This window comes from Procambarus clarkii, chromosome 20, assembly GCF_040958095.1.
Source record: "Procambarus clarkii isolate CNS0578487 chromosome 20, FALCON_Pclarkii_2.0, whole genome shotgun sequence".
NCBI classification, from domain to species: domain Eukaryota; kingdom Metazoa; phylum Arthropoda; class Malacostraca; order Decapoda; family Cambaridae; genus Procambarus; species Procambarus clarkii.
In genome coordinates this window covers 29280723-29295691 of record NC_091169.1, presented here as the reverse complement: position 1 = coordinate 29295691, position 14969 = coordinate 29280723, and the positions used below count along the sequence as shown (strand labels likewise).

Here is a 14969-nt window from a genome sequence, read left to right as displayed (position 1 = left end):
GTCATCCCCCAGACACCCCCCAGATCCCCCGGATCCCCTCTGCCCCCAGTCACCCCCCAGACATCCCCCAGATCCCCCCAGACCCCCAGAGAAAGGGAGAACTCTGGTACAAGAGTTTCCATGAAGAATCTCAAGGTTTGGTACACCAATGCTGATGGGGTATCTAATAAAGCAGAAGAGATAAAAGAAAGAGTGAGTGAAGCAGATCCTGACATAGTTGCAATTGTGGAAACTAAAATTAATGACATGATCTCAGATGCAATCTTTCCTGAAGGGTACCAGGTGATACGAAAAGAGAGGACACAGAGACAGGGAGGGGGAGTAGCACTCCTAATAAAGCGGAAATGGAAGTTTGAAGACCTGGGAAATCGAGTTACCAATGAGTGCACAAGCTTCATACATGGAACTCTGACAGTAGATGGGAGGAAGATTGTGATCATGGTAATCTACAATCCCCCACCAAACAGTAGAAGACCCAGGCAGGAGTATGATGACAACAACAAAGCATGTATAGATGAACTGCAGAAGGCAGCAACACTAGCCCACAGAATGAGAGCGAAGCTGCTGATCATGGGGGACCTAAATCATGGAGAGATAAATTGGGAATCAAGGAATCCCCATGGAGGGGACGAAACGTGGGGAGCAAAATTAGTAGATGTTATAGACAGGAATTTCCTGACACAACATGTGAAGGAAGACACAAGGGAAAGAGGAGGAGATGCACCGAGCCTATTAGACCTGATTTTCACCCAGAACGTAGAAGATATCGAGAATTTAGAGCATGAAATACCTCTAGGGGCCAGTGACCATTGTGTCCTAGTCTTTGACTACATGATGGAATTCAAACTTATGACCATGGGACAAGAGATCTGGGAAAGGAGAGCTGACTACAGGAAAGGGGACTATATGAGGATGAGGGACTATCTGGGTGAAGTGCAGTGGGAGGAAGAAATTAGAGGAAAAACAGTCCAAGATATGATGGACCTAGTCATACAGAAATGCCAGGAGGCCGAAGAGAGATTTATACCAACGGTAAAGGGAAAAAATAAGAGGGAATATAATAACCCATGGTTTAATAGACAGTGTCAGGAAGCAAAAATGGCCAGCAGGCGGGAGTGGAGGAAGTACAGAAGACAAAGAACAGAGGACAACAGAAGCAGATACAACAGAGCTAGGAACGATTACATTAACATAAGACGAACATCGGAAAGGGACTATGAGAACGATATTGCAATCAAAGCGAAAAAACAACCTAAGTTACTACACAGTCATATAAGAAGAAAAATGTCGGTGAACGACCAAGTGACAAGACTAAGGAAGACAGAGGGGGCATATACTGAAAGTGACAAGGAAATCTGCGAGGCACTGAATGCCAGTTTCCATGGAGTGTTCACTACCGAGCCTGAGCAGCTCCCATTGTTGGAAGGGGTTACCCTAGATGAAAGACTATCAGATATAGAGGTGACAGCAGAGGAGGTAATGAAACAGTTGACAACTCTAGATGCAACTAAAGCAGTTGGACCAGACAAAGTATCACCGTGGATACTAAAAGAAGCAGCACAGGCCCTCAGCGTGCCTCTGGCAATGATCTTTAATGAGTCACTTATGTCAGGAGAATTGCCCAGTTGCTGGAAGAAGGCAAATGTCGTGCCGATCTTCAAGAAAGAAGATAGGGAGGAGGCACTTAACTACAGACCTGTATCACTGACAAGCATCCCCTGTAAAATACTGGAAAGAATAATTAGGCTACGACTGGTTGCACACCTGGAGAACATTAGGTTTGTGAACAAACATCAACATGGGTTCTGGACAGGGAAATCGTGCCTAACAAACCTTCTGGAATTCTATGATAAAATAACGAGGATAAGACAGGACAGAGATGGTTGGGCAGACTGCATATTTCTGGACTGCCAAAAAGCCTTTGATACAGTACCGCACATGAGACTGCTGTTCAAGCTCGAGAGGCAGGCGGGGGTGGGGGGAAAGGTCCTAGAATGGATAAGGAACTACCTAACAGGAAGGAGCCAAAGAGTTACGGTAAGGGGCGAGAAGTCGGACTGGCGAACAGTAACAAGTGGAGTACCACAAGGATCGGTGCTGGGACCAATTCTATTTCTTGTATATGTTAACGACATGTTTACAGGCGTAGAGTCCTACATGTCGATGTTTGCGGATGATGCAAAGTTGATGAGAAGAGTTGTGACAGATGAGGATTGCAGGATCCTCCAAGAGGACCTGAACAGATTGCAGAGATGGTCAGAGAAATGGCTACTAGAATTCAACACGAGCAAATGTAAAGTTATGGAAATGGGACTAGGAGATAGGAGACCAAAGGGACAGTACACAATGAAGGGGAACAGCCTACCTGTAACGACGCGTGAAAGAGACCTGGGGGTGGACGTAACACCTAATCTATCTCCTGAGGCACATATTAATAGGATAACGACAGCAGCGTACTCTACACTGGCAAAAGTTAGAACATCATTCAGAAACCTAAGTAAGGAGGCATTTAGGGCGCTTTACACTGCCTACGTAAGGCCAGTCTTAGAGTATGCCGCCTCATCATGGAGTCCCCATCTGAAGAAGCATATAATGAAACTGGAAAAGGTTCAGAGGTTTGCAACGAGACTCGTCCCAGAGCTACGAGGGATGGGGTATGAAGAGCGCCTGAGGGAACTGTGCCTTACGACACTAGAAAGAAGAAGGGAGAGGGGGGACATGATAGGAACGTATAAGATACTCAGAGGAATTGACAGAGTGGACATAGACGAAATGTTCACACGGAATAGTAACAGAACGAGAGGACATGGATGGAAGCTTGAAACTCAGATGAGTCACAGAGATGTTAGGAAGTTTTCTTTTAGCGTGAGAGTAGTGGGGAAATGGAATGCACTTCAGGAACAGGTTGTGGAAGCAAATACTATTCATAATTTTAAAACCAGGTATGATAGGGAAATGGGACAGGAGTCATTGCTGTAAACAATCGATGCTCGAAAGGCGGGATCCAAGAGTCAATGCTCGATCCTGCAAGCACATATAGGTGAGTACATATAGGTGAGTACACACACACACACACACAGTCTAGTGCTACTAGACTAGTCCCAGAACTAAGAGGCATAAGTTATGAGGAAAGGCTGCGGGAAATGCACCTTACAACACTGGAAGACAGAAGAGTAAGGGGGGACATGATCACAACCTACAAAATCCTCAGGGGAATCGACCGGGTAAACAAGGATGAACTATTCAACACTGGAGGGACGCGAACAAGGGGACACAGGTGGAAGCTGAGCACCCAAATGAGCCACAGAGACATTAGAAAGAACTTTTTCAGTGTCAGCGTAGTTAGTAAATGGAATGCACTAGGAAGTGATGTGGTGGAGGCTGACTCCATACACAGTTTCAAATGTAGATATGACAGAGCCCAGTAGGCTCAGGAATCTGTACATCAGTTGATTGACGGTTGAGAGGCGGGACCAAAGAGCCAGAGCTCAACCCCCGCAAACACAACTAGGTGAGTACAACTAGGTGAGTACACACACACACATATACACACATATATACGACGACATAAAAATAATAGCGTCTTGGAATAATATCAGAAACAATAGAGAGAAGAGGACGTACAAGAACCAAGTAGTTAAGAAAAACCAACTACAGAGGCTGCATGTGAACCCCTACATCCGGAGACCCACCACACATCCAACACCAGCCCCTGGTCGGCGTTCATGTCTTTGTTCCTCTGACCGAACACTGGGAGGAAGCTGTAGCCTCTGTAGGGCGCCAGGGTGGCACTCAAGTCGTCCACGTCCCTGAGTGGCAACTCCGAGCCGCTCATCTTCACCGCGAAGTCCCAGACGCCCATTCGGAGCAGCTCCTCGAAGGCCTCCAGCTCGGCGCGCACGATGTTGAAGGACCCCCACGTCGCCCCGAACGATCTCGACTCCGGCACAATTCTACAGGGAGTGTTGCATGCAAATAATTATCACAAGAACGTACCGAACAAGGAGGATTATAATATCATGTAGCAGGCCTTCCTAGCTGGGTACAGTGATCCCGGATATCTAGCGCTAATATCCCGTATTTGCCGGCGGGATATACACACGCAGGCTTGCGTGTGTATAAACACATGTGTAATTCTTATTGTGTATAACTCTTATTGTGTTTGCGTGTATATAAACACGCAGGTTTTTCGTCCATGAAACAAATATATATGGTACTGACGCGCACAAACTCATGCTCTACTCTACAGAACCATTTGAACATTAGTCTGCTTTCTTAACATTAAGTTATATAGTCGTAGGGGCTTAGTGCTTTACCTTACCTCAATAAATAAATCATTCGTTTTCTTTGGGGACAAGAAGCCTGTGCATATATGCAATTTAGGCTTGTATCGTGGTCTCCCAAGGTCGAACCTAACCCCAAGATGCAACCCCACAATAACTGCCTACCTCCTGGGTACCTATTTACTTTTTGCTGAACTGAGTCATTAGGTGACAGGAAACTGACCCAACCATTTTTCTCCAGTCCGGGAAACAAATCTGCATAGATCTCAGATTGTGAGTCGAGAACGAAGTCAACTGTACTTCGAAAGGATAAAACTTACTAAAATAGTTTTACACAATATAAGCCAACAAGTATGGTATAAGGACTACGGAGACGTCTTAGTGAAGTGAGATAGATATACACGACTGCAAGACTCCCACCACGTGTGTGTCTATATGACAGAATACCGAAGAGGGTGAGGCTGTAGGTGAGAAAAGGCTCACACTGAAATTGAAATTGAAATAAATTTATTGAGGTAAAATACACACAAAGGGATGAGGTAGCTCAAGCTATTCTCACCCCGTTCAGTACATCGTGTTAATACATACATAGACACACATCACAAGCAATAAACGTATTACCGAACATTCTGAGAGATAAACATATACATTTCCTCCTTTACACAAGTAGGTTCATGAACTACTTACCTCACATTGGTGGCGGTGGGCATGAGGTTGTGGAGGAGAGCGGTGAGAGTGGCGCGCACCGCTGCCTGGCGCCGGTCCACGTGGAAGACGTAGTAGTGGTGCGGACGGTACAACATGCTCAGCAGCTGTACCTGTCCTCGTCATGTGCACCTTAGTTACTCCTCTACTAGTTAAATTATGGCTCCACTCTTTCTCTATATTGGTGAAAGTTTCGTGTGGAAACATTTGTCTTCGTGTTTGTATTATTAAGTTGAAAATTACGTGACTGTTGATAATTGGTAACTATTGGTAACTTCCATTTATCAACTATTCACACATTCAAGCTCTTGCACGTAAAAAAACACTTGGAAAATAGTTAATTTCTGAAAATTGGACTTTCTGTCATGAATAAGATTATTTAGTTTAAAAAAAAAAATAGTCGTTTTGACGCATTGCGCGTGTCATATTTAACACTTGTCACAGATAGAGTAAACAGAATTTTCCTCCCATTTACAGTATCGTCATGGAAAACTTCTCGACGATTCCATAAAATGGGAAAGTACTTGGAACAAATTTAATTTGTTTAGTAGCCTTAAGCATTGTGATACTGAATTAAATAGTTATTTCAGTGTATGATATATATATATATATATATATATATATATATATATATATATATATATATATATATATATATATATATATATATATATATATGTCGTACCTAGTAGCCAGAATGCACTTCTCGGCCTATTATGCAAGGCCCGATTTGCCTAATAAGTCAAGTTTTCCTGAATTAATATATTTTCTCTAATTTTTTTCTTATGAAATGATAAAGCTACCCATTTCATTATGTCTGAGGTCAATTTTTTTTTAGTGGAGTTAAAATTAACGTAGATATATGACCGAACCTAACCAACCCTACCTAACCTAACCTAACCTATCTTTATATGTTAGGTTAGGTTAGGTAGCCGAAAAAGTTAGGTTAGGTTAGGTTAGGTAGGTTAGGTAGTCGAAAAACAATTAATTCAGGAAAACTTGGCTTATTAGGCAAATTGGGCCTTGCATAGTAGGCTGAGAAGTGCGTTCTGGCTACTAGGTACGACATATATATATATATATATATATATATATATATATATATATATATATATATATATATATATATATATATATATATATATATATATATATATATATATATATATATATATATTACACAAGAGTTATTGTAAAGCCACTAGCACGCATAGTGTTTCGGGCAGGTCCTTATTCCTAAAAAATATGTTTGTGTGCCTCGTTGGGTACGTGTGCTATAGGTTTACCACCCCTGATCTACATACACGTACTGCCTAGATGGGGTACCCTTGTGGTGCCCGGTCGACCAAACTGTATGAAATCTACATCAAAGATTTCGTACACTCGAAAGTATGCTGTCACAGACGGGTGCCGAGCCCTTGTAGTATCTTGGGTCGCGGTGCTTGCCCGGGAAGGACGTGGCGGTCCTTTCCGGGCATCACCTTGTGCGACGGACAAGAGAGATCCTACACGATATTTCACCATGCAGTGCCTCCACCTACACTTGTCTCAGACGTGTACTGTACCAGGGCTGCGGCCTCCACCTACACCTGACATCAGTCTCTATATCAGACGTGTACTGTACCAGGGCTGCGACCTACACCTGACTCTATATCAGACGTGTACTGTACCAGGGCTGCGGCCTCCACCTACACCTGACATCTGTCTCTATATCAGACGTGTACTGTACCAGAGCTGCGGCCTCCACCTACACCTGACATCTGTCTCTATATCAGACGTGTACTGTACCAGGGCTGCGGCCTCCACCTACACCTGACATCTGTCTCTATATCAGACGTGTACTGTACCAGGGCTGCGGCCTCCACCTACACCTGTCTCTATATCAGACGTGTACTGTACCAGGGCTGCGGCCTCCACCTACACCTGACATCTGTCTCTACCTCAGACGTGTACTGTACCAGAGCTGCGGCCTCCACCTACACCTGACCTCTGTCTCTACCTCAGACGTGTACTGTACCAGGGCTGCGGCCTCCACCTACACCTGACCTCTGTCTCTACCTCAGACGTGTACTGTACCAGGGCTGCGGCCTCCACCTACACCTGACATCTGTCTCTACATCAGACGTGTACTGTACCAGGGCTGCGGCCTCCACCTACACCTGACATCTGTCTCTACATCAGACGTGTACTGTACCAGGGCTGCGGGGTCCTTGTGAGCCAGTATCAGAAAGCCGATCCTTGCTGGTATGAGGGCTTTGTGGGGGTCTCTCCTCAGGTCCTGGTAGCCCGCCAGGTCCGGTCGGGTGCCTGTCTGCGGGAACGAGTTGAAGACCAGACGAAGATGCTCCGGCTCCACCTCACTCACCTTGGCCAGTAAGAGGAATCAATGGTCGGGAACGATTATACAAAATAATATATGACTTAAAAAGTAAACGAATGAATGAATTGTCAAATGGAGTCACAATAATGATGCAAATTATAGCGTTAATTTACCTCTAAAGAAAGTTTTGCAGATCGTTACAAATTTAAGAATAAGGTTTATGCCCATCTATATAATTGGTGACCATGACGTGGTCAACAAAGGCTCCCGGTGGTATAGTAAGTAGTTGGTGACCATCATGGCTCAGTGGGTAGTGCGTGTATCCGTAGATTCCAGAGTTGTGGGTTTAATTTCACACATTGTCATAATATTTTCTCATATATACATAGCGCTTTCCTCTCCTCAGAGCGCCTCGCAAGCCAGGACGTGCGAGATTCAAGCACCCCCTCCCCCTCCTCTATTCGCCGTGACCTCATCTTTGTGATCCTTGGCTCATGTTAAGAGACACATAGCGGGGTAGAAATAGCCTAAGCTACTCTATCCCTTTGAGATGTATTTCTTTCTTGTCTCAGTAAACATACTTGAACATGGAGAGACACATGTACACCCCCACCCTGCCCCTCCCTCACACACTCACATACTGACCCAATACCTGGAAAGAAATTACATAATAACGGACAAGTGTGATTTCCAACGGGAAGAGCTTATGTAACAAATCTCTTCAATTTATACGATAGAGCAACAGCGGGATGGGCAGACTATATCCGCTTGACTTAAAAACAAAAGGCCTTTGACGGAATCCTACACAAAGAGGTTGTTCCAGAAGTTAGACCACACAGGAAGGATGACAAGCAGACTACTAACATGAAAGAAAATTGTTTCGAATTGAAAGACAAATGAGAGCAGTATTCAGAAGCATTATGTCAGACTGGAGTGAATTATCAGGAGAAAGCGCCAAGCCATTACGACTATATAGCACTGGGAAGGGATCAGGATAAGGGTTTGGGATGGGACGAGGAATGGTGCCCAACCACTTGGACGGTCGGGGATATGTCAGACTGGAGAAATGTCACTAGCGGAGTACCGCAAGGTGTGGTTCTAGTACCAGTAATGTTTATTGTCTATATAATCAATCTACCAGAGCTAATTCAGAGATAGTGGATTTGTTTGCAGATTGTACTAAGTTATCAGGGAGTATAAAAAGACTTAGATGGGTGCCACGCTTATATGGAATGTCGAATAAAGGAAAATATATCGGGCATAAACTACAAATTATGTGAAAAGATATTAAGGAACGCTGACACGGAAAGAGCTCTCGGGGAGGTTCTTGGACAGTAAACTGTCACCAGAGGACCACTTCACAGACACTGTGAGAGGAGACGACGCTGGCATTGTAAACTTCGACGTCGCTTTTAAATGCACCGATGGGAATTACTAAAATAAATTATTATCGACATTCGTGAGACCGAAACTGATGTATGTAGCAGCTGTATGGTGTCCATATCTAAAGAAAAACCACATTAATAAAATATAAAGGTTGGAAAGACAGCAACCAAAATGGCCTCCATAGCTAAAGAAGAAAAGATATGAGGGAAAACTTAAGGCCTGAAACATGAAAACGCTGGTAGATAAGAGGGAAAAGGGAGATACCTCTATGGTGGAACCTTAACATACGATACCTCTATGGTGGAACCTTAACATACGATACCTCTATGGTGGAACCTTAACATACGATACCTCTATGGTGGAACCTTAACATACGATACCTCTATGGTGGAACCTTAACATACGATACCTCTATGGTGGAACCTTAACATACGATACTTCTATGGTGGAACCTTAACATACGATACCTCTATGGTGGAACCTTAACATACGATACCTCTATGGTGGAACCTTAACATACGATACCTCTGTGGTGGAACCTAAGAGCATAATCAGGACGGCAATCAATTAAAAAAATTACCACTCATGGATGTTAACGAACAAACTCACACTACACACAAAAGACCTATATATTTGGAAAGAAAGCATCGTACCAAATACGCCCTCAGACAGACACTGTCAACATTGACAGTAAAAGTACATAGGCTTATCCAGAGAGGGAATGGCCCCTGCATCATGAGATTTCAGTTTTATAACTGGTATTTTGTTTATGGGAGGAAGGTGAAAATGTTCTTCGTGCTGGTCACACAGCAGGAGACATCAATGCCAACTAACAAGTAATCCAACACACCGTGCCTTCAGCTTTTCAAAACAGCGATAATAATAATTACAATGCAAATAATTTATATATATATATATATATATATATATATATATATATATATATATATATATATATATATATATATATATATATATATATATATGTATATATAAAGTGTCCTCACCTGTCCAGGCTCGAGGACGAAGGGCGGAAGACAGAGACCTTTGTTGTGGTAGAGGAAGGAACAGTAGATCTGTCGTATCTCTTCCCTACACTCCCTCGACGGTACTCTGGGGACGGGGGGTAAAGTCTTGGTCAGTATTGGGCAGGGAATGTACCGAGGAGCAGGAGGCAGGAGCATACTCACCTAATTATGCTTGCAAGAATTAGGTTTTGACGGTTTGGTCCCGCCTCTCAACTTTCAATCGTGCAATTTCCAGAGCCTATTGGGCTCTATCACATCTACATATGAAATTGTGTATGGAGTCTGCCCTCACCACCTTACTTCCTAGTACCTTCCATTTTTTCACAACTCTGACATTGAAAATATTCATTCCAGTAAGTAATTATGAAAGGAACGCACCAAACCAGGGAGACTATGTAGCACTGTATTCATTCAAGTGTCTCAGTGACTCAGTTGAGTAACCCACTTGTCCAATTATTTATTCTTATGGACCGGTAAGTCTAAACACTCTGTAATTATCTACCCCCTGTCTATTTCCCTGATAATTGTGACAGTGGTCAGCACGTCTCCCCCAGCTCATCTGTCTTCTAACGACGTGAAGTTTCATTATTGCTGCTATTCCTTGTAACTCATACCTCTCAGGTCTGGAACTAGTCTGGAAGCATACCTCTGGACATTCTCCAACTGCATTTTATGTCTGATTTGATGATAATATAAGAATAAGGGGAAAATACAGAGGAACTACTGGCTCATGCGGGTAGCTTCCGTATTCAACCAAACTCATACATATATATGTTTAACCTACGCTTGAAACAATCAACAATCCCACGCCTATTGTGTTACCCGGAAATTTGTTACATAGATCAGCAACAACCCAAATCCCCAGCCACACCTGCAAGCACCTCTCCTCCAACACTCCCCCCCCCCCCTCCCCAGCATACACCCGAAGTAACCACAACACACTAACTACGACATTACGTTGGTACGCCGTAAAAATAACGTTGTGATTACATTGTGTGTTTGCTGGGAATTCTCCCCTATCCGCCCCCAGGTGTTTTTGTATTATTTTTCTTACCACAGACGTGGCCACACATTTACAGTGCTAACCAGCATATATAAATTTTCTTCTATCGTCCATGGACAGGGTTAGGAATCTGTTAAACACATAGTTTAGTGATTAATTGAACAATCAACCACAGAAGGTGATTGTAGTGCTTTTAAAATGCTAATCTAACCTTCATACATAAATACACAGATTTACGTCTGTCCTACATAAACATTGTTCGAGGTGTCTTTACATAGTGTCATTAATGTGCGTTTACAAAGGTGAAATGCAATATGCAATTCTGACCACATTACACATATCCTGTATACACATACACACACATGTGTGTGTATGTGTATACAGCAGATACCGAAAGGGTAAGATTAATGATTCTAACACGAATCTTCTCAATAATTCTTACGTTTTTCTTCTCTGTCGGGGGTAATTGAAAAATTAACTCTCCAAAGTTCATTTTTGCATTTTTATATATGGTCTGTCACCTAGAAGCGTTTCGTAAGAGACTTCTCACATTTTCAAAGACAGTCGATGTCTCGTTAGAACAATGGCTTCTCTAACGGTTATGTTGAAGAAATCATAAAAAGAAAGGTGAAACGCCATGCAACCTCTGAAGAGTCAACACAACACTTGTGCCACCTATTAGACTGTTTTACAGGAACTTCTTTTCGACGGCTCATAAAACGGAGGAAAGTGTCCTGAAATATATTATTAATAGGAACGTTATCCCTACAGACAAAAATCAGAAGATACAATTGACAATTTACTACAAAAACAAGAAAACGGCCAACCTACTCATGAAAAACTCTCCAGACACCAAACAGAATGCCTTTTTTTATTATTATTATTATAATACTGTCACCCCCAAAGAACTCAGTATATAGGCAAGACAACAACGTCTCTTTCTAGGCGATTGACAATGCACAAACAACAGGGCTCCATCAAAGAACATATAATCTCCTCACACAACCAGACCTTAATCAAATCTTAACAACAACACAGAAATCATCGATAGATACAGCGATAGCAGGAGACTCGACATCACCAAGACCCAACACATCAAAAAGTCAACACCAACAATCAACAGCTAATTAACACCTAACTATATTCTACCCACTTCAAGACCCCAAACCAACATAGAAGCAAGAAGAGAAAATACGCAATAATTCGTGTTCTGACTATGTAAAATTATCCTTTCCACATTATTACCCATTGTTTCGTGTTCTATGTAAAATTATTTTTACCCCATTATTACCCATTGGTTCGTGTTTTGTCATCTCACCCAAAAACATTTGTCCTATCACCTCACCAAAAAACAAATATAAGTATGAAACTGAGTACATAAAAATCTGTCTTTGAAAATGTGAGAAGTCTCTTACGAAACGCTTCTAGGCATCAGACCATAAATAAAAATGCAAAAATGAACTTTGGAGAGTTAATTTTTCAATTACCCCCGACAGTGAAGAAACACGTAAGAAATATTGAGAAAATTCGAGTTAGAATCATTAATCTTACCCTTTCAGTCATATTCAACAGCACATATATATATATATATATATATATATATATATATATATATATATATATATATATATATATATATATATATATATATATATATATATATATATATATATATATATATATATATACATATGTATACATATGTATATATATAATATGTACACACATTTATGTCTCTCCTACTTTGACAGGGTAAGAGAGCTGCTATGTAAAGGAGACAAGACCGCCTCACCTGCCGAGGAGAGACCACAACGCCTCGCTCACGGTGGTGGAATCAGGAGGAGAGTTGTTACACTGACCCCTGTATCCCTCCCTCAGGGTGTAGGGCAGGGCCGGGCACGACCCGTAGAACACCTCCTCCTCGGCCTCCTCCCGCGGCCGGATCTCCGTCAGCCTGTAATCCTGCACCCCCTGCTCCAGCCGCGACGTGTAGGTCAGGTGCACCACCTGTCACAAAGTGGAGGCAGTGGAAGGCAATAGTTTTTGCTGCGGTGGCTGTTTGTATACTCTTAGCAACACTCATAAGCTAACAGGAACACTCATAAGCTAACAGAAACACTCATAAGCTAACAGGAACACTCATAAGCTAACAGGAACACTCATAAGCTAACAGGAACACTCATAAGCTAACAGGAACACTCATAGCTAACAGGAACACTCATAGCTAACAGGAACACTCATAAGCTAACAGGAACACTCATAGCTAACAGGAACACTCATAGCTAACAGGAACACTCATAAGCTAACAGGAACACTCATAAGCTAACAGGAACACTCATAGCTAACAGGAACACTCATAGCTAACAGGAACACTCATAAGCTAACAGGAACACTCATAGCTAACAGGAACACTCATAAGCTAACAGGAACACTCATAAGCTAACAGGAACACTCATAAGCTAACAGGAACACTCAGAAGCTAACAGGAACACTCATAAGCTAGCAGGAACTCATAAGCTAACAGGAACACTCATAAGCTAGCAGAAACTCATAAGCTAACAGGAACACTCATAAGCTAGCAGGAACACTCATAAGCTAACAGGAACACTCATAAGCTAACAGGAACACTCATAAGCTAACAGGAACACTCATAAGCTAACAAGAACAATCATAAGCTAACAAGAATAATCATAAGCTAACAAGAACACTCATAAGCTAACAAGAACACTCATAAGCTAACAAGAACACTCATAAGCTAACAAGAACACTCATAAGCTAACAAGAACACTCATAAGCTAACAAGAACACTCATAAGCTAACAAGAACACTCATAAGCTAACAAGAACACTCATAAGCTAACAAGAACACTCATAAGCTAACAGGAACACTCATAAGCTAACAAGAACACTCATAAGCTAACAGGAACACTCATAAGCTAACAGGAACACTCATAAGCTAACAGGAACACTCATAAGCAACCAGGAACACTCATGAGCTAACAGGAACACTCATGAGCTAGAAGAAACACTCATAAGCTAACAGAAACACTCATAAGCTAACAAGAACACTCATGAGCTAGCAGAAACACTCATAAGCTAGCAGAAACACTCATAAGCTAACAGAAACACTCATAAGCTAGCAGGAACACTCATAAACTAACAGAAACACTCATAAGCTAACAGAAACACTCATAAGCTTATAGGAACATTCATAAGCAACAGGAACACTCATAAGCTAACAGAAACACTCATAAGCTAGCAGAAACACTCATAAGCTAACAGGAACACTCATAAGCTAACAGGAACACTCATAAGCTAACAGGAACACTCATAAGCTAGCAGGAACACTCATAAGTTAGCAGGAACACTCATAAGCTAACAGGAAAATTCATAAGCTAACAGGAACGCTCATAAGCAAACAGGAACACTCATAAGCTAACAGTAACACTCATAAGCTAGCAGGAACACTCATAAGCTAACAAGAACACTCAAAAGCTAACAGGAACACTCATAAGCTAACAGGAACACTCATAAGCTAACAGGAACACTCATAAGCTAACAGGAACACTCATAAGCTAGCAGGAACACTCATAAGCTAACAGGAACACTCATAAGCTAACATGAACACTCATAAGCTAGCAGGAACACTCATAAGCTAACAGAAACACTCATAAGCTAGCAGGAACACTCATAAGCTAACAGGAAAGCTCATAAGCTAACAGGAACGCTCATAAGCTAACAGGAACACTCATAAGCTAACAGGAACACTCATAAGCTAGCAGGAACACTCATAAGCTAATAGGAACACTCATAAGCTAGCAGGAACACTCATAAGCTAACAGGAACACTCATAAGCTAACAAGAACACTCATAAGCTAACAGGAACACTCATAAGCTAACAGGAACACTCATAAGCTAACAGGAACACTCATAAGCTAACAGGAACACTCATAAGCTAACAGGAACACTCATAAGCTAGCAGGAACACTCATAAGCTAACAAGAACACTCATAAGCTAACAGGAACACTAATACGCTAACAGGAACACTCATAAGCTAACAAGAACAATCATAAGCTAACAAGAATAATCATAAGCTAACAAGAACACTCATAAGCTAACAAGAACACTCATAAGCTAACAAGAACACTCATAAGCTAACAGGAACACTCATAAGCTAACAGGAACACTCATAAGCTAACAGGAACACTAAAATCCTCTCACTTAAAACTAAATCAAGTAGCCTC

General features: G+C 42.0%; 1 protein-coding gene across 1 annotated transcript in view; it reads right to left on the bottom strand.

The window, feature by feature from the left end:
• LOC138366644 (uncharacterized) overlaps positions 1-14969 on the bottom strand; it is a 33049-nt gene that overhangs the window by 10409 nt on the left and 7671 nt on the right. The window contains exons 4-8 of the mRNA XM_069327832.1: positions 12518-12732; positions 9702-9807; positions 7183-7353; positions 4971-5101; positions 3693-3953 (exon numbers count right to left, since the gene is read on the bottom strand). Coding sequence (XP_069183933.1) covers positions 3693-3953; positions 4971-5101; positions 7183-7353; positions 9702-9807; positions 12518-12732 — 884 coding nt within the window. The remainder of the gene's footprint in view (positions 1-3692; positions 3954-4970; positions 5102-7182; positions 7354-9701; positions 9808-12517; positions 12733-14969) is intronic.